This window comes from Dromiciops gliroides, chromosome 4 (genome assembly GCF_019393635.1).
Source record: "Dromiciops gliroides isolate mDroGli1 chromosome 4, mDroGli1.pri, whole genome shotgun sequence".
In the NCBI taxonomy this organism is placed as follows: domain Eukaryota; kingdom Metazoa; phylum Chordata; class Mammalia; order Microbiotheria; family Microbiotheriidae; genus Dromiciops; species Dromiciops gliroides.
Genome location: NC_057864.1, coordinates 234114212 through 234133432, shown reverse-complemented (window position 1 = coordinate 234133432; position 19221 = coordinate 234114212). Strand labels below are relative to the sequence as shown.

The following is a 19221-nucleotide window of genomic DNA, read 5'->3' as shown; positions in this document are numbered from 1 at the left end:
CAAACTCTGATTGGGCGAAGGAAAGGGTTACCCAGGCAGCACCTCTGGGCTGGCCCCGGGGTCATGCCGGGTCAGACAGTGTGGGAACGTGCGGGGCACCCTACGTAGGGACGATTGTAGAGCATGAGGCATGATTATAGGAAATGCAGAGAAGATCGGTTGGAGTAGAGATATCTCTGGACACGTGGCATCGAGCCCAGCAGCATTCTGAGTAAATGTATTATTTACTGAATGAGTGAATGAAGATGACAGGAAGAAGCCCTTCATAAGAATAAGGCATGGACCTTGGGAAATGAAGCAGTTGACTAGATAATCCCCACAATCTTTTTTACAGTTTTGACATGCAGCGATTCTATGAAGTATGCCCCGGAAGGGTTGTAGGGATGAGAATCAATCAATGAGATACTCGGTGTAAAGCACTTGGCAGGCCAATGGGCAGAGTTAATGAGAGGAATAATGAATAGAACATGAGGAGGGCGGGGAGAGGGTAGAGAACCGGACTTAATGGGATATGGGGAAAAGAAAAATAGTTAGGTTTAGAGGGGAGCTAGGTGGCGCAGTGGATAAAGCACCGGCCCTGGATTCAAGGAGGACCTGAGTTCAAATTCGAACTCAGACACTTGACACTAGCTATGTGACCCTGGGCAAGTCACTTAACCCTCATTGCTCCAAAAAAAAAAGTTGGGTTTAGGAGGTAATTAAGGACTAGGGAGATAGTTGGGTTGAGGAAGATTAGGAAACTAGGTTAGGAAGCAAGCACATGGTGTATTGGGAGAGACAATCCGAACAGACTGCTACATTCACTTTTATTTGATACTTATTCAGGCTGTGATGGAAAAATAGAAAAGGAGAGCCCAACAGGAAATGGCTGTGGGGGACTTAGATAAAGTGAAACCTGATTAGGGATGTGGATGGAGCATGCCAGAAGAGCAAGAAAGACTATAAATAAATATCTAAGTCAAGGAATGTGGTATTGAAGGATAAAAGGGGGAAGGCTACTTAATACGTATGATGTAGGATGAGTTATCCTAATGTCTTTGGACTCAGTTCCTTATTTGTAAAATCTTCTGGCTCTAAAATGTATAATTCTCTGACATTTCCAAGTGTATAACCTTGAGCAAATAGATCTTAGGATCACAGATTTAGACTCTTGAGGTTACCTAGTTTAATCCTTTCATTTTACAGATGAGAAAAGTAAGGTTCAAAGAGTGTGATTGTTTAATAAATGCTTTTACAATAAGAACAATGAAATACGCAGTGAATAAATGTGAGAATGGCACCCCAGGTGAAAAACGAGGAATGATAAAATGTGTGAAAATGCACTCTGAAGGCAGGAATTGTAGACCACGGGAGAGTGGGAATATGTTAAATATTTTGGAGTGATGCATTGTGGAGTTAAGGTGAGCTGAGAAGGTAATGTCCCTAATTTGCCACTAGGCGGTACTGCTGTTGTGGAAGAATTCCAGTAGTACAGGCTAGGTTGGAGAGTAGGCTTTGAGAATAGGTATTGAGGTCCAGAAAGTGATAAGGACATCAGATCCTTTATCCTTCTACCCTAAGTTTGTCCATAGGAGTGGGGAGAAAAGAGGGAAGAACAGAAGGAAAAGGGACGGGGTAGAAAATTAGGTCAAAATCAGGAAGTAGTCTCTATTCTAAAATACCAGCCCCAAACTGCCTAGCCTACCCTTTGGCTGTTTCAAACATGTCTATGTCTACCCCTTTTTTCTATGCTCAAAGTTTCACCAAACCCAAGAAAGTGCCATGGGGAGTAAGATCAAGTTTGGCTCCTGCCCGAGGAATTGTGAGACTCAAAATATCCCCTTGGTATAGCTGGAACACACCTGAGAAGGGGAGAAAGAGGAAGAGACACTTCAGAGAACCACATATCCCTTTCAAGGACCCAGCTATCACTCTCCTCTTTAGTCCTTGGTTCTTTGCATCCCTTTTTAAGTCATCTCCCAGCACCTATTTGTCTTACCCCCTTTTCCCCTACTTTTGCAGGGACTTGCAAAAGGCAATCACTCCAGCCCTCAGTTTTCCATCATATACCCCAGATATCCCCATTTTTCTCAACAGTGGGCATTCCTCCTCCCCACATCCCTCCTAAGACCCAGGAGTTCTGCCCCAGCTCACCCTTCTGGGCCTTCATCTTTGCCCCCTCACCTGCAGTGTAGCAGCTGTTATAGGCCTGGTGGGGGTTGGAGGGCATGCTACAGACACATCGGGATAGGATCTCCCTTCCTTGCCCCTCCCGATGCACCACCTGACCCATGGTGAACCTTACATCATGAAACAGCACCTGGCAGATCAGGGAGTAGTAGGCAGAGCAAAAAGCCCATTAGAGAAGGGAAGCGGTACCTTGTAGCTTCTGAGTCACCCAAGAAGGGAAAGAGATAGACCTTTTACCATGATATGGGAGGTAGAAAAGAAGGGTCCTCTATGTTCTGATCTAAGCAGGGGGTTGGGGGGGTGGATCTGGGATATACTGACTCTGATCCCAAGGGAATCAAAGAATTGTCAGGAATGTGATGGAGAACATGTGACCTCATAAGGCCATGGATGAGGGGGTCCTTGTGGTATCTTATTCCTTTATGCCAGAGGTTATTAAACTGATAGATTTCAGGGTAACAGTGAACTTAGATGGGGAAAAAAATTACATTTTTATTTCAATATCATTGGTTTCCTTTGTAATCAATCCTATGTATTGTATCTTATGTATTTAAAACATTCTGAGAAAGGCTTTCAAGGGCTTCACCAAACTGCCAAAGAGGTACATGACCCAAGAAAAGGTTAAGCACCCCTGCCATGGGATCAAAGTATCTCAGGCTACCTGGCTGTACAGGAGATACATTCCAGTCTCCCGGACTCCAACAACATGTCCTTGTGGTTGCAGACCTCCACCATGCCTCAGTGCTGGCTCCCACATTATCTCTGTCACATCAGAATCCTCTGGAGGTAAGGGGTGGTGTGTCTATCAGAAGGACTCCCTACTCTGTACCCTGAGGTTTTCCCATCCCAGTTTCCACTTCCCTTGGGAACCCACGGGTCCATCCCCTTGAGCCCAGTTTTCCCTACCTCCTTAAGCCATCATACAAAATGACACTCACCTCTGGAGGTACTGTTAATGGGAATAAGATGGAGAACTGAACGTTTTCCTAAGGGAGTAAAAGGGGTGCTTTCAGTGGTATCACCTACTCCCCTTTGCCCTGAACTCTAACTCCACTCCTCCCCAATCTTAAAACAGGGGCCAATCCCCATGGTCTTTGTTTCTTCCCCATGAGGTCTCACTCTTGTGCTGATGTTCTTGGGTGAGGACTTCTCTCTTCCTTCTAGACATTTCCTCCTCCTTCAAAGCTTCCAGTTCATCAGTGCCCTGCTTATAGAAAAAGAATCAGGATTAAACTGAATCCCAGGGGTCCTACCCCATCACATTTCTACTTCTTCCTCACACCACAAGCAAGCTACCCTCTGAGACACATCTCCTATGGTCCTTTTCTAGCTCCAAGTATTCAGCCTTATGGCTGTATTCCAGCACATATTTGATACACTTTTACCGAAAACTTGGACTTTCCCCTGGCTTCCAAACCAGGGTGCTTCCCCCATGCCCCACTTTACAAAGTGTAGTGGGGCATGAAAAGGCAGAGATTAACCAACTGCCTACTACTGCACAGGCATTCACTTCACCCTGTCCCATTTTTTCCATTCCCTCCTTTACCCCCTCACTCACCTGATTGTGGGGGATCAGCAAAGGTTGCCTATCTCCCTTCTGGTGAGACCCTCCATTCCCTTTCAGCTGGGCCACCTCTCCCCTCAGGGTCTGGAGCTCTGCTTGCTGGGTTAGTAGTGCCACCACACAGGCTGCCACCCCCAGAGCTGTCCCCCAACTCAACCAAAGGGAAACCGAGAGTGCTGGGTCTCGGCTTGGACCCCCTGTTTGCCCAGGGAGGGGCCTAGGCCATAGCAAAGAAGGAGACATGACTAGCCTGAGGACCCTGTCAGCAGCTGTGTGTCACAATAGAGGGTGGTGGAGAGAAGGGAGGGAGAGATAGAAAGGAGGAAGAAAGTTACGCAAGGGAAAAGTAAAAGGGAACTTGAGAAAAGAGGGAGGAGGAAAGGAGATCTAGTCCTATTTCTCAGGTACCCCAAAAATTGGACCTTCTGATCACCTCAAGATCCATGCCCGACCCCCCACCCCTTCACAAACCCAAGAAAGAATGGGTTTTAGTCTCTCAGGCAATGAAAGGATGGCTGCCGACAGACACATCATACAGCAATACCCAGGGAGAATGGACTGAAGGGGAGGGACAGAAGGGGTGGGGGCAGCCCCAAAGATGGGGGAGGGAGAAGAGAGTTTTGTGGATAGATGGAAGCCCTTGTTTGAGCAATGGGAAAACAGCTTTTATGGGTTAAGGAAGAGATTGGGGGGGGGGGATAAGTTTACCACCAGTGGATGACGGAGGGAGGAGGTCAGGACTTGGAAGCAATAAATTGGCCCAAGCTCTGGGGTTATGGCTAGGACCAGGGTGTGTTGGAACATGTCCTGTTACTCCCTGTGCTGAACTTGGCAAGCAATTGACTTCCTGTTTCCAGAGAAAAGTTCTTACATGAGGTTACCAGAAAGAAACGATACTAAAATAGCCCAAGCAGAATCTCCATCTTCTGGACAAGGTGATCAGTCCTCCCAAGTGCCCTCCTAGGGCATCTTATTTGCTGGTCTGAGCCCCCACCCCAGCCCACCCCCTCCTGTTCCTGTTCTGTCCCCCCACAAAATGGAGTCAGAGCTCACTGTCCTCCCTGTGCACACACCTGTTCCAAGTACTAGAGGCGGCCAGGAGGAAGTCCCTGCCCCACCTATCCAAAGGGATTCCCCCTCCAGAAGGAAACTGAGGTTTAATAGGTAAATGAAGCAAAGTTCTGTTGTACCTTGGTCAGAGGACTCATTTCTCTCTCATGGTTTAGGTTCTGTGTAATGGAAAGTGCTGAGGATTTAGAGTTGGAAGACCTGGGTTCAAATCTTGTCTCTGCTATTTATTCCCTGTGTGACTCTGAAAGGCACTGTCCTTTCTGGCTTCATTTATAAAATGAAGGAATTGGACAAGATAGCTTATAAAGTCCCTTCAAACTCTAAGTCCTATGATCCCACCCTCAGGCTGCGTGGTTTCTGTTCCTAGATTCTCCCAACCCCTCCAACCTTCAGCAGTCTGTATGTCCTCCCTCCTCCCTCCAAAGCCCCCGGTTCTCTTCCAACCCTTATTTCCTTCAAGTATTACTGTGGTCCCTAAACCTCCCATCCCACCCTTACCCTGTCAAACAGAGGCTGTCACTTTACCTTTTTAATATCCATTACCAACAATTCATTTCAATAATAATAAAAATATCTTTTTAAAAATCCACAGGGATTTTTGCAGGGAAGAGAATAATCTTTATCTTCTGCCCCTCAATTTTGGAAGCCACCCTACCTCCCCACAAGTGTCCTTAGCTTCCCCACACCCCACCCCAGTCTCTCTGCTTTTCAGGTCCAGTACCCGTGTGAGAAGGAGGTCTTCCAGGGCCCCATCCAGGCATTTAGGCTTTACCAAACACATTGTTTCCACAAGGAAGACAAGGTAGGTTAGAAGGCTGAGGGATCTGGGACTGGAACTGAGTGGTGGAAGTATTGGGGGGGAGGGTGGGGAGAGGGAGCCATTAGAGTTATCCGAGTAACTGAGGGCCAGAACTGAGCAGTAGGGGTATAGAGGAGAAGAGATGAGGTCATGGACAAGGGGAAAAGCCAGGGGAGATCAAGTGCGGTAGGACAAATGTTGGGAATGCTTTGGGAATAACTGATAAGGAGATAGGAACAAATTAGTTCATCAAAGCCTGGAGATGGAAGGGTCTGAGTTATAAGAAGAGAAGGTTAGGAGGGGCAGTGCTGGGAGGAATTGGGGGAGGGAAAGACACAGCTGTAGGGACTGATAAAAGGGAGGAACAGTGTTGTTTGGGGAAGGGGAAAGAAGGAGGAAGACAAAGCTTTGTCTGGAGTCTAGGAAAGCAGTCTTGGGGTCAAGGAACATTACTACACTTGGAAGAGTCCAAAGTAGGTAAGGAAAGGGACAGCCTTGAGGTGTGCCAAGGGGAGAGTGCGAATCTTCAGGGAGACTCCTGGACGTAGGAGCAGTAGCCCTGAAACCTGGCAGAGCCTGAGCTGCTGGCTTGGAGAGCTGGCTGCTGTGGCTGAGAACTCTTCCAGGCAGCGCAGAGCCAAGGAACCATCCACAAGCAAGTCCAGCTTCAGGTATACAGCCTTCCCCTCATCAAAGTGTACCTAGGAGGGGATATAAGAAGGGCAAAAGTGCAGATGGAATCCAGACCCCCAGCTCCCCATGAGCTCTATCCCCACCTCAGTATTGTAGCAACCCAGGCCTCCACTCTTCTGTCTTTGGCTTATTCCTTCCCTCCCCTGCTCATCCTTTGCACCTTAAGTTCTGGCTCCCAACAGGGATCTCACCTGACAGTACAGGTAGTAGAGGCCAGCCCTGGTAACTGTAAATTCTGCACTCTTGGCATCATAACTCAGTGGATTGGTTCTGTTGATCTTGGCCTCCTCCCAGCCACTCACTGTCCCATCCATCCCTGGAGAAAGACACATATTTGATGGGTTGGGGGAGGAGAGAGAGAGGATCCTTTCATAGGCCTCTGCATCTTTCTCTGAGCTCTCAATTATAATTGATAAGATTCAGTCCATGATATGCAGAGACCTATACAAAAAGAAACATAAGATTCCACACAAAAATCTCAAGAACATTCTTGTTTTTTGTGGAACTTACTCTATAGTAAAAAATGACAGACACCATTGTATCAGCAAGGACAAAATGGTACAATTTTAATGCAAGATGAGTATGTCACAACAGAAAAAAAAAAGTTACCAAAAATGAGGCTAATCAGGGAAAGCTTCTTGGAGGATGTGAGTTTTGAATTGGGTTTTTGTTTTTGTTTTTGCAGGGCAATGGGGGTTAAGTGACTTGCCCAGGGTCACACAGCTAGTAAGTGTCAAGTGTCTGAGGTCGGATTTGAACTCAGGTACTCCTGAATTCAGGGCCAGTGCTTTATCCACTGCGCCACCTAGCCGCCCCCTTGAATTGGGTTTTGAAGGAAGGGAACAACAAGACATAGACTAGTAGAAAAAGAGGAAGAACTGGGGTGACAAGCCATTTGATGGCAGGATCTTGAAGGCTGGGCTGACTGTGTTTGTATTGGACACAAAGGACAGTGTTAAGAGGTATTTATTGATAACTTACTATGTGTTTCACAATGTGTTAGATGCTATGGGTAATACAAATGAATGAAATGGAAAAGTGCCCATATGTACAAAAATATAGCAGCTTTGGGGGCAGCTAGGTGGCACAATGGATAAAGCACTAGCCCTGGATTCAGGAGGACCCGAATTCAAATCTGGCCTCAGACACTTGACACATACTAGCTGCGTGACCCTGGGCAAGTCACTTAACCCCCATTCCCCCCCAAAAAAACCCCAAATAAAATCAAGCAGCTCATCATTAAATATATATATAGCAGCTTTTTTCATAGTAACCCCAAACTGGAAGCCAAGGAGGTGCCCACTTATATGCCACAAATTATGGCATTTGAATGTGCTGTAAAAAAATGACAAGCCATTTCAGAGGAAACAGAGTCCTCTATGAATTGATAAAGAATGAACAGAGGGGGTGGCTAGGTGGTGCAGTGGATAGAGAACCGGCCCTGGAGTCAGGAGTACCTGAGTTCAAATCCGGCCTCAGATACTTAACACTAGCTGTGTGACCCTGGGCAAGTCATTTAACCCCAATTGCCTCACTTAAAAAAAAAAAAAAGAATGAACAGAGAAGCGGGCAGCTAGGTGGCACAGTGGATAAAGCACTGGCCCTGGATTCAGGAGGACTTGAGTTAAAATCCGGCATCAGACACTTGACACTTACTAGCTGTGTGACCCTGGGCAAGTTACTTAACCCTCATTTCCTCGCCAAAAAAAAGAATGAACAGAGAACTATAGTTCAATAGTACAGAGACTAAATCACATGGATAAAGCACCAGCCCTGGAGTCAGGAGGACCTGAGTTCAAATTTGACTTCAGACACTTAACACTTATTAGCTGTGTGACCCTGGGCAAGTTACTTAACCCTCATTTCCTCGCCAAAAAAAAGAATGAACAGAGAACTAAAAGAACAATTTATAGGAGGACAATAACATTATAAAGAAAATGAGAAATGAGCCAGTTTTAGGCATGTTGAGTTTGATATAACTTTGGGATAACCAGTTTGAAATGTCTAATAGGCAGTTAGTGATATGGAACTGGCATTAAACCCATGGCAACTTAGAAGAACCTAAAGTGAGATAGTATGTAAAGAATAAGAGTCCTAGGACAGAGTTTTGGGAGACACATACAATTAGTTGGTTTGATTTGGAATGAAGATCCTATAAAGAAGTCTGAGGAATGGTTAGGCAGGTAGGAGAACCAATAAAGCACAGTGTAATGAAAACCAAGGGAGGAAAAAGTATCCAAGAGGAGTAGGTGAACAAGTGTCATGCTACAGAGAAGTCAAGAAGGATGAGAATTCAGAAAAGGCCAGTGGATTTGGCAATTGAGGGATCATTGGTAACTTGAGAAAGAGCAGTTTCAGTGAAATGATGAAGTCAGAAATTAGATTGAGAAAGGCTAATATGGGGCAGCTAGGTGGCGCAGTGGATAAAGCACCAGCCCTGGAGTCAGGAGGACCTGAGTTCAAATTTGACTTCAGACACTTAACACTTATTAGCTGTGTGACCCTGGGCAAGTCACTTAACCCCAATTGCCTCACCAAAGGAAAAAAAAAAGAGAAAGGCTAATAAAATGAAAAGATAGAAGTGGAAGCACAGAGTATAGTTTTTTCAGTGAGTCTGGCTGAGAATGGAAGGAGAGATACAGCATAACTAGCAGGAATGGTAGGATTTATCAGGTTGTTTTTTTTTTTAAGATGGGGTAGACATAGGCATGTTTGTAGGCAAAAGGAAAGGAGTTAGTAGATAGAGATTAAAAATTAGAGAGTGGAGATGAGAGCAGGAGACATCTCCTGGAGAAGAAAGGAGGGGATGTTATCAAGGGTGCAAGTTGAGGAATTGGAATTAGCTAGGAGAAAGGCCATCTCTTCCTCAGAGAATGGAGTGAAAGAAGAAACAGAGGGGGATGATGTCATAGGCTTTCGAAATGAAATGAGGAAAAGTGGAAACTCAGGCAAAGGCTTCAGTTTCCTTGATAATGTGTGAGTTGAGGTTCTTAGCTGAAAAGATGGTAGAAAGGGATGCTGTGGGAAACTTGAGGAGATCCTTCTTCAAACAAGAAGGTTTGGAATAGTCACTGTGGGGAATGGGATAAAGAACTGATTAGGGGGGCAGCTAGGTGGTGCCGTGGATAGAGCATGGGCCCTGGAGTCAGGAGTACCTGAGTTCAAATCTGGCCTCAGATACTTAACACTTACTAGCGGTGTGACCCTGGGCAAGTCACTTAACCTCAATTGCCTCACTTAAAAAAAAAGAACTGATTAGGGAGGGATACGATTACTTTGGTACAGTGAGGGTCCAGTTGGGGTCAGATGACAAATCTGTGGTAGACTCAATCTGTGTAGTTTCATGGCTTTTTCAATAGTACAGAGACTAAATCACATGAGGCAACTGATAAATAATCAAGGGTTGGGGTCTGGCAAGGCATGATAGGCAGTAGGACAAGGGGCCATGGGATTTGAGAGAAGCGGAAAGTAACACTGAACTGGTTCATCAAGGGGTTAAAAATGGAAAGATTGTTGCCAATATAGGGATGATGGCCTGGGAGAATAATGAAGGAATAAAGAAAAGGGTTATTAGTCATAAAGCATAAAGAAAGGTAGAATAATAATAAATTTTTTTTGTGAGGCAATTGGGGTTAAGTGACTTGCCCAGGGTCACACAGCTAGTAAGTGTCAAGTGTCTGAGGCCGGATTTGAACTCAGGAACTCCTGACTCCAAGGCTGGTGCTCTATCCACTGCGCCATCTAGCTGCCCAGAATAATAATTTTTTTAAAAAGAGTTCATAAGTGGGGCGGCTAGGTGGCACAGTGGATAAAGCACCGGCCCTGGAGTCAGGAGTTCCTGAGTTCAAATCCGGCCTCAGACACTTGACACTTACTAGCTGTGTGACCCTGGGCAAGTCACTTAACCCCCACTGCCCTGCAAAAAAAAAAAAAGAGTTCAAAAACATGGAAGTGGAACCCTTGTTGGCAAGATCAAGGGTAACTGAGGTGGAGTGACGGAGTGGGTCATGGGAATTGAGTAGAATGAAGAACTAGGAACTAGTAGAATAAGGAATTCTATCCACTATATGGGAAGCTGTTGGAAGTTCTTGGTGGATAGAGCCATGGACCTAGAGTTAGGAAGATCTGAGTTCAAATTTACTCTCAGATACTTAGTAGCTCTATGACCCTGGCCAAGTCACTTAAATTCTGTCTGCCTCAGTTTTCTCATCTGTCAAATGGGAATAATAATAATACCTGCCAAGATTTTCATAAGGCTAAAACAAAATAATATTTATAAAACAATATGACTGGAAGTTAGGCTATTTGAGGTAAAATCAATATTTATGTTGAATGCTTCTAGTGTGAGGATCCAGAAGAGTTGAGACTTGAGCTGGGCCTTAAAGGATGAGAGAGAAGAAAGAAGGAAGGAGGGCCACCTAGGTAGGAGAAAAGCACGAGAAAAAGTTTAAAGTTGGAATGAGAATGGTATGTCAAAGGGCAACCTAAAAGATTTACCAGCTGGAACAGTTGGTTGAGAAACCACTATGGATTCATAAGTGACATAATGGTAATTGTATGTAAAGAAAGTAATTCTGGGGTAGCTAGGTGGCACAGTGGATAAAGCATCGACCATGGAGTCAGGAGTACCTGAGTTCAAATCCGGCCTCAGACACTTAACACTTAATAGCTGTGTGACCCTGGGCAAGTCACTTAACCCCAATTTACCTCAACAAAAAAAAAAAAAAGAAAAAGAAAGTAATTCTAATAGTTGTGTGTTTGCAAGAGGCAGATCACTTCACCAAATCAAGTGGCAAGAATGTCTTTGTACAGTACTCAGTACAGCAATCTTTATTAAATAATTTGTGCAAAGGCTGGAGCACTGTGGAAAGAGCCATAGTGCAAAGAGTCATGAGAAACGAGTTCAAATTTCAATGGAGTTTTCCCTTCTACTTCATAAACATGAGCAAACCACTTAACCTCCTGAACCTGAGGTTGCTCATTTATAAACTGGCTGCTTATCTCACAAGGTTTTTGTGATAGTCAAATGAGGTTATATATGCAAAGTGCTTTGCAAATCTTAAGGTGCTCTGTGTTAGTTGTTCATTTTCTGTCATGTCTCATTCTTCCTGACCCAATTTTGGGTTTTCTTGGCAAAGATATTAGAGTGGTTTGCCCTTTTCTTCTTCAGCTCATTTTATAGATGGGGAAACCGAGGCAAACAAGGTTAAGTGACTTGCCCTGGCTCACACAGCTAGTAAGGTTCTCAGGACAGATTTGAACTTAGGAAGATGTGTCTTTGTGACTCCAGGCTTGAGAGTCTATCAGCTGAGCTACCTAACTGCCCCATTGTTGTTTTTACTAATGTATAGAATTGGCCACCTTCTCCAATACCCTTTCCATTTTTTTCTCTCATGCCTCTCAACACCCTGGGCCTGAAGGAGTTCATCTTCTTACTGCTACTTCCAGACCATTCTTTTGCCACTACCATTCAGCAACTTCTCCTTTGACTTTTATGCCTTTCATCTCTATCACCTGAAATAATTCCTTGTTCCAATTATTGGTAATCTATCTCCGGATCATTCTCCTTTTTTTCTCAAGAAGTTCAGTATCTGGTCTACAGTTTTCCTTCCCACCTCAAATCTGGCCCTCAAGCTTTGGGAGTTGAATTTACACAGTGGTTTTCCTTTATCATCTTCATGTCCTATTTCATCAACTCTGTTACTTCCCATTACCTACATCCTCACCTTAGCCACCCACAGAAATGGCTGAATCTTAGATCCCTCCTTGACCTTGAACTTTGAAATTTTTTTCTCTAATCATAACCTCCTATTCTTCCATCTTAGCCCCTCCAGTTCTTTTAAATCTATTCTTTATACTGACTCTAGTCTCTTTACTCTGTCCTGTTCTGCCAGTCTCTCACCCCTGCTCTGGCCTCATTTTCCTCCATTTTCTTTTTTTGTGGGGCAAATAGGGTTAAGTGACTTGCCCAGGGGCACACAACTAGTAAGTGTCAAGTGTCTGAGTACGAATTTGAATTCAGATCCTCCTGAATCCAGGGCTAGTGCCTTATCCACTGTGCCACCTAGCTACCCCATTTTCCTCCATTTTCAGATGTGACATGTGGTGGAGCAGCTTAGGTATGCATTATTATCTACCCTGGAATCCCTTACCACCTCAGCCAGTTGCTGCTCAGACCTTACCAAACCCCAATCTTGGGTTACTTTTACCAATCATTTACTTTACTTGAGTGCTGCTGAATACTGCTGAAGGAAGTCACAAAACTGTGCCAACTGGGCCCAGTACAAGTTCATTTTATTTCATCTCAACTGTACCCTCATTGCTTCATGTCACTTTTTATTCTTTCCCAGTTGATTCTCTGTCATATTTTCCAAAGGGGCTATTCCAAACCTTCTTTTCTTTCAGCAGAGAACTTCCCCTCCTACTTTACTGGAAAAAAAAACCACACACAAACCCAAACATATCTGCAATGAGCTCTCTCCTCATACTAACTTTACATTTCAGGGAACTACCCTTGATGGAAACTCTACAAAGTCTCTCTCCTGGAGCATCATCCTTAGACTCTGGGAAGGCTGGGGCTTGGCTGGGCTTAAGCTCTGGGAGCTCTGGCAGGGAGTGTTGAGATTGCCCCATAGGTGCCAGGGGTATGTGCCAGGGCAGGTGCTCTGCCCTCTTTTTGACCTGCTTCTTTGGCCTGTCTCTCCCAGGATATCTGCAGGGGGTGTGGGAGGGAGGGAGGTTCCTCTGTACATTCTTGGGTTGGACAGGGAAGTCTAGGTTGATAGTTGCCAATGACCTCTCAATTGCTGGCTCAATGTGCTATCCTCATCCCCCTGAACCACTCTATAGCTTTTAATACAGTTGCTAGCCCACTCTTCCTATATACTCACTCCTCCCTAAGTTTCTGTGAAATTGTTCTCTCCTGGTTCTCCTTCTACCAGTTGGATCTCCGGATCATCCCCCATCTCCCACTCACTCACACTGAGCACTTCTGTACTTTCTGGCCTAGGGTTTCTTCTCTGTATAAAGTCATTTGGTGATCTCATCAGATTCCATAAGCTCAGTTATCATCTCCATATAAATATATTCAGCCCTAATAACATTCCTGAACTCCATTCCTGTACTGACAGTTGTTTACTGGACATATCCACCTGGATGACTTGTCTATCTATATGCTCGGCACTTGATAGGGCTACAAAATAAGGATAAGATAGGAGATGTGACTATCACCCACCCACATGAAAATTAAGATGGTATGTCATTAAGTGCTAAATGGCATGGTAAAGATTATAAATATCTACATGATCTGAGGTACCACCTGACACCTATCAGATTGGCTAATATGACAAAAAAGGAAAATAATAAATGTTGGAGAAGCTGTAGAAAAATTGGAACACTAATGCATTGTTGGTGGAGCTGTGAACTGATCCAACCATTCTGGAGAGCAATTTGGAATTATGCCCAAAGGGCTATAAAGCTGTGCATACCTGTGACCCAGCAATATCACTATTGGGTCTTTTTCTCAAAGAGATCATAAAAAAGGGAAAAGGACTCACATGTACAAAAATATTTATAGTTGCTCTTTTTGTGGTGGCAAGGAATTGGAAACTGAGGGGTTGCCCATCAATTGGAGAATGGCTAAACAAATTGTGGTATATGAATGTAATGAAATACTATTGTGCTGTAAGAAACCTGGAAGGACTTACATGAACTGATGCAGAGTGAGATGAGCAGAACCAGGGGAACATTGTTCACAGTATCAACAGCATTATGTGTTGATCAACTGTGATAGATTTGATTCTTCTCAGCAATACAATAGCCCAAGATAGTTCCAAAGGACTCATGATGGAAAAGGCTCTCCAAATCCAGAAAAAAAAAGAACTGTGGAATCTAGATGCAGATCGAACCATACTATTGCTATTGTTTTTGTTGTTGTTTTTCTTTTTTGAGGTTTTTCCTTTTTGCTCTGATTCTTCTCTTATAACATGACTAATGCAGAAATATGTTTAATGTGATTGTACATATATAACCTATATCAGATTGCTTTCTGTCTTGGGGAGAGGGGAGAGAAGGGAGGGAGGGAGAAAAATTTGAAACTAGAAATCTTATAAAAACAAATGTTGAAAACTAGCTCTACATGTAACTGGAAAATAATAAATACTTTTATGGAAAAAAATAAAATAAAAGTGGAAAGAATAAAAAAAATTAAAAATAAATGTCTACACAAGATGAAGATCAATGCGGGCTGAAATAAACAAGAAAGGCTTCATGGAAGAGGTGGCATTTGAGTTACACTTTAAATAATAGGTGAGATTTGGCTAAACAAGAGTGAATGTGATGTGCTAGTGGTCTGATTAGAATGAAAGATTTTTATTGGGAAATAAGGTGAGAAACACAGCAAAGGAGTTGTCCGTGTTCTCCATTTATTTCAGTGGGAAATAAGGAGCCATCAGAAGATCCTGAGGAGAGGGGCAGCTAGGCCCTGGATTCAGGAGTACCTGAGTTTAAATCCAGCCTCAGACACTTGACACTTACTGGCTATGTGACCCTGGGCAAGTCACTTAACCCCCATTGCCATGTGCAAAAAAAAAAAAAAAGATCCTGAAGAAAGATGGGATATGATGAAAATGGGGCTTAAGAAATAGTCTGGTAGATATGGTTAGTATGGTTTAGAAGGACAGCCCAGCAAGCTTCCTTGTTCTAATAAATTAGGGTTTGGGGCCTGGATTGGGGTTGAGACAGTAGATAGGCAGGGACATGAAGACAAGAAAACTCCACACATGATTAACTAGATATGGAGGGATGAGAAGTCTTGAAAAGTGAAATTCCCATCTTTTACTACATTTCTTTTTTCCCCGTACTACTCTTAAACCAGTTTTGTCTTCACTTTGACTTCCATTCTCTCAATGGCTTCTATTTTCCCAGTCTATCATCCTTATTCTGGAATTTATTTGCCTCCTTATCTAGACTGTGCCAAATGTACAAGCTTCAAACCTCACAGGAAATGTCCCTTTCTCTCCTCTCCACCTCAGAATCTCTTTGTACTTTATCATCTCTCCTTTTATGTCTCTGACACAAAAAGTAGCCCTTCATTTTGTCAAATTTAACTTTTACCTGTGTTCTTCTGTCCCATCTTCTGCTTCCTCTGGGACCTATTGTTTCTTCTGTTGTATATTTCATTCTTTCTCTTGACTAGTTCCTTCCATTATGCCTACACACGTTCTCAAGTCTCCCTAATCATTAAATAAATTTTCCTTGACTTTGTGATCCCTTCAAACTATGATCCATTTGCTCCTTCCTTTCACTATCAAAATTCTAGAAAGAGTAGTCTGCATTCAGTGCCTTAATTTCCTTACTACCCTTTTTTTTTACCTTTTTTTTAACCTTCTTTTACCTTTTTTTTTTGGTGGGGCAATGAGGGTTAAGTGACTTGCCCAGGGTCACACAACTAGTAAGTGTCAAGTGTCTGAGGACAGATTTGAACTCAGGTCCTCCTGAATCCAGGGCCAGTGCTTTATCCACTGGGCCACCTAGCTGCCCCCTACTTTTTTTTTTTTTTTTAAGCCCTTTACATTTTGGCATTCACCACTCACTGCTCCATGGAAAATGTTCTCTCCAAGTGACTTCTCCATTGACCACCTAATCACCAAGTCCAATGGCCTTTTTTCAGTCTTCATCTGTAAGCATCTGACATTATCTGCCTCTTGAAGCTGTCTCCTTTCTTGGCTTCCAAGACACTTCTACCATACTTCTTATCCTACTTTCTGTGAACTCTGACTTCTGTTTCTGTATTTCCTTCAATGACTTCTACAAGTAGATATTCCCTAAGATTTTGTCCTTGACCTTTTTCTCTTTTCCTTCTGAAATCTCATTAATTCTTCCCCCCCCAATAATTTTATTTTATTTTCAGTTCCAAATTCTCTCCCTTTCTCCTCCCCCGCCTCCCCTCTCCAATCCATGGAGAAGGGAAGAAAAAGAAAACCTCTTAAGAATATGTACAGTCATACAAAACAAATTACCACATTAGCCAAAAGATAAAAAATAGGTTTCAGTTTGCACTGTAAATACATGAGCTCTTTATCTGAATGAGAATGGATAGCATGTTTGATGAGTCTTGCGGAATTGTGGCTGGTCACTGTGTTGTTGATGCTTAGTCTCTCCCCATCAGAGTTACTGTCTTCAAAGTTGATTGTCTTTATGATACTGTTGTTACAGTATGCAGTGTAAATTGTTCTGGTTCTGCTCACTTCACTTTGTACCAGTTCATAAAGTCTTCCCAGGTTTTTCTGAAACCATCCCTTTCATCATTTCTTACAACATAATAATCTCATTCATTATTATAACTTTATATAAATGATTTACAAATCTAAGTCTCTAGCCCAACCTCATTTTTTTTTCCTTTTTTCTTTTTTTTTTGCTGGGCAATTGGGGTTAAGTGACTTGCCCAGGGTCACACAGCTAGTAAGTGTTAAGTGTCTGAGGCCAGATTTGAACTCAAGTATTTCTGAATCCAGGGCTGGTGCTCTACCCACTGCACCACCTAGCTGCCCCTCCAACCTCATTTCTAAACTCCAGAACTGAATTTTCAACCATCTGCTGAATATCTCTACCTAGCTATCTAGCCAGCACCTCAAAATCAGTGTGTTCCAGTATGATCTGATCTTCTCCTACAAACAAGCTCCTTCTGACTTCTAGTCACTAGTCAAAACCTTAGAGGCACCTTCTTCCTACAGCCAATTTCTAAGTCTTAAAAATAAAGGCGATATGGACAGGCAAAAGGAGTCTCTACTCTTTTTGGGGGGATTCAGTACCCACAAACCTTTGGTTATTTCTGCCCCTTCACTCCCTCCCCTATTCCTACCCCCATTTATCCATCCTGTCCATTTCCATGGATACTACTCTACTGCAAACTATACAACCTGGCATTCAAGGCCTTCCAAGAAGTGGAGGCTCTTAGGTTGGGGGAATCTGAAGGAGATTGATCCTATGTAACTTGAAGAAATAGCACAAAAAGTAGAGTCCATCACTTACCAGCCAAAGCTCTATCCATCCCTTCTTTTGGACGAACTACAAAATACAGGGATATTATTACTTAAGGAGGAGAGTTCCTGCTTCAGTTTCCCCAAAATTACTACTAATACAGGCATGCCCTTCCCACTGTTCATATCCTACCTTCGTAGTGGGCTGCATTCGCCTTTCGAGGCCGAGGTTTCTGACCCTTCACAGCTAAGAATAAAGACAAGACAAATAAGCAATGACATTCTTTCTGGGTACCCAAAGGTCTAATTATTTTACCCAGACTCTACCATCTTTTCTCATTTCAGACATTCTCGCCAGGCCCAATCAGTTTTTATGATGTTCACCAGCCCCTATCCCTATTCCCCTCTCAGGACATACCATTTCTTTCCCTCTCTCTCTCTCTCCCCCCTCCCTCCCTCTCTCTCTCACTCTGTCTTAGTTGAGATCTGGTATGAAGCAAGGTTGGAATGGTGGGACACTCACCACGGGGAAGGCGAACTCTTCTCTTCAGGATAGGAGCTAGATTCTGGCTTTGAGAAATCATTTGCTAGAGAAAGTAAGTGTAAATTTGAACCAGAACCTTCGCCTATATATAGCCCAAGCCCAGCATCAAACTAAAGTGATACACAGGTTAAGAAAAAACAGGCAGTATGAAAGAAACCTACAAAGTATGTGGATGAGAGAAGAGTGTAAAAATAATGCCAGGGGCAAACATAGCAACAGAATTTCATAGCTGTTGGAAGAAGTGAGACATCTAATCCAACCAGCTCATTTTACAGATGAGCAAACTGAGGCCAAGCGTGGAAAAATGACTTACCAATGGTTATTCAGAAAGTTAATCTGGACCTAGAAGCCACTATGTTTCCTCTAGGATATTTCAACTTTTAGAAAAGACGTATTCTTTCACCACATTTTTTTTTTAAAATGTAGCTTGGGGTAAAGAACAGATTGGGTCTGCGCCCAGGCTTTTACTCCCTTTCCAGGACCCATAAGTGTGTGCCTCTTAGGAATCCAGGATTGTTGTGCCCTTAAAGCAGTTTCAAGGCAGCAGAGACACTCAGAGAGAATGAGTCACAGAGAGACAAGAAAATAAATAGAACAAATAAAGACACACAGGGAGACAGATCCCACCCAAATAAACATACTCACCATCACTGCCTCAGCCTCCTTCTCTTCCACCAGCTCTTGCTGGGCTGGGTCCTATAAAGGGGAAGAGTGGAGGACATTACATGGGAAACAAACCCCATCTCTTCTCCACCTGATTCCTCACCCCTTGGTTCCTCATTTCCTTCCAACTAAGTTCGATGCCTCATTTTCCTCTTGTAACTCTTCGACCAGTTCTTTTCTCTAGTATTCTCACTCTGGCCCTTCCAAGTACTCCTCTATTTCCAGGGCAAAAAGTATCTCACCTGGGGGAATGGGGATGCCTGGGTCCCCAAGCTGATAACCACAAGTAGGAGGCCGAAACAGGCAAGAGAGAGGCCCAGGGCCAGGACCAGGGTGGGTAGCAGGGCGGTGCCCAGCGCCCCCCTTCTCCCTTTCCGCCTCTGGCTCCTACGGGTAGCCATGGGGGTTGGGGGGGGCTGTGCTTCACAGCCGCCCCCCCCCCCAATCAGGACCGGAGGGAATGGGGGAGGGGGAAGTGGGAGGGAACAGGCTGGAAAGAGGGAGGGGCAAGGGAAACGGGAGGGAGGAGGGGGGATGAGGGACAGGAAGCGGACATGTGTTAAAAACGGAGAAAGCTTGTTAGAGAATGTTTGTTTTTATATGAAATGGAACTCACTACATGTTTGCTTTAAAAAAAAAATCCCTGATTAAAGAAAATATAAAACAATGATGAATATAGTACAAAGAATACTGTTTGTGTTGGTGTGAAACCCCTAGAGAACATCAATCTGATTAGAGT

At 43.8% G+C, this 19221-nt stretch overlaps 2 protein-coding genes across 2 annotated transcripts; both read right to left on the bottom strand.

Moving 5' to 3' along the window:
- Nucleotides 1–839: 839 nt before the first annotated feature.
- On the bottom strand, nucleotides 840–4705 carry TNFSF13 (TNF superfamily member 13). The gene is made up of 7 exons (XM_043964618.1): nucleotides 4442–4705; nucleotides 3728–4002; nucleotides 3289–3373; nucleotides 3108–3155; nucleotides 2831–2949; nucleotides 2164–2299; nucleotides 840–1841 (listed from the first exon to the last, which is right to left on the bottom strand). Exons 2-7 carry the CDS (start codon nucleotides 3974–3976, stop codon nucleotides 1732–1734), a joined length of 747 nt encoding a protein of 248 aa, XP_043820553.1. The 5' UTR covers nucleotides 3977–4002; nucleotides 4442–4705; the 3' UTR covers nucleotides 840–1731.
- A 46-nt stretch (nucleotides 4706–4751) lies between these two features.
- On the bottom strand, nucleotides 4752–18958 carry TNFSF12 (TNF superfamily member 12). Its single transcript, XM_043964619.1, has 7 exons — nucleotides 18725–18958; nucleotides 18465–18515; nucleotides 17799–17862; nucleotides 17469–17522; nucleotides 17328–17363; nucleotides 6488–6612; nucleotides 4752–6304 (listed from the first exon to the last, which is right to left on the bottom strand). Exons 1-7 carry the CDS (start codon nucleotides 18881–18883, stop codon nucleotides 6056–6058), a joined length of 738 nt encoding a protein of 245 aa, XP_043820554.1. The 5' UTR covers nucleotides 18884–18958; the 3' UTR covers nucleotides 4752–6055.
- Nucleotides 18959–19221: the final 263 nt, after the last annotated feature.

Coding starts and splice junctions, on each gene's coding strand:
- TNFSF13 (XM_043964618.1), bottom strand. CDS start 3,976: ATGTCTCCTTCTTTGCTATGGCCTAGGCCCCTCCCTGGGCAAACAGGG. Junction 3,156..3,288: donor CCAAGAACATCAGCACAAGA/GTGAGACCTCAT, acceptor TTACTCCCTTAG/GAAAACGTTCAGTTCTCCAT. Junction 1,842..2,163: donor TAACAGCTGCTACACTGCAG/GTGAGGGGGCAA, acceptor TCCCCTTCTCAG/GTGTGTTCCAGCTATACCAA.
- TNFSF12 (XM_043964619.1), bottom strand. CDS start 18,883: ATGGCTACCCGTAGGAGCCAGAGGCGGAAAGGGAGAAGGGGGGCGCTG. Junction 17,364..17,468: donor GAATGCAGCCCACTACGAAG/GTAGGATATGAA, acceptor TGTATTTTGTAG/TTCGTCCAAAAGAAGGGATG. Junction 6,305..6,487: donor TCTACTACCTGTACTGTCAG/GTGAGATCCCTG, acceptor ATCCCCTCCTAG/GTACACTTTGATGAGGGGAA.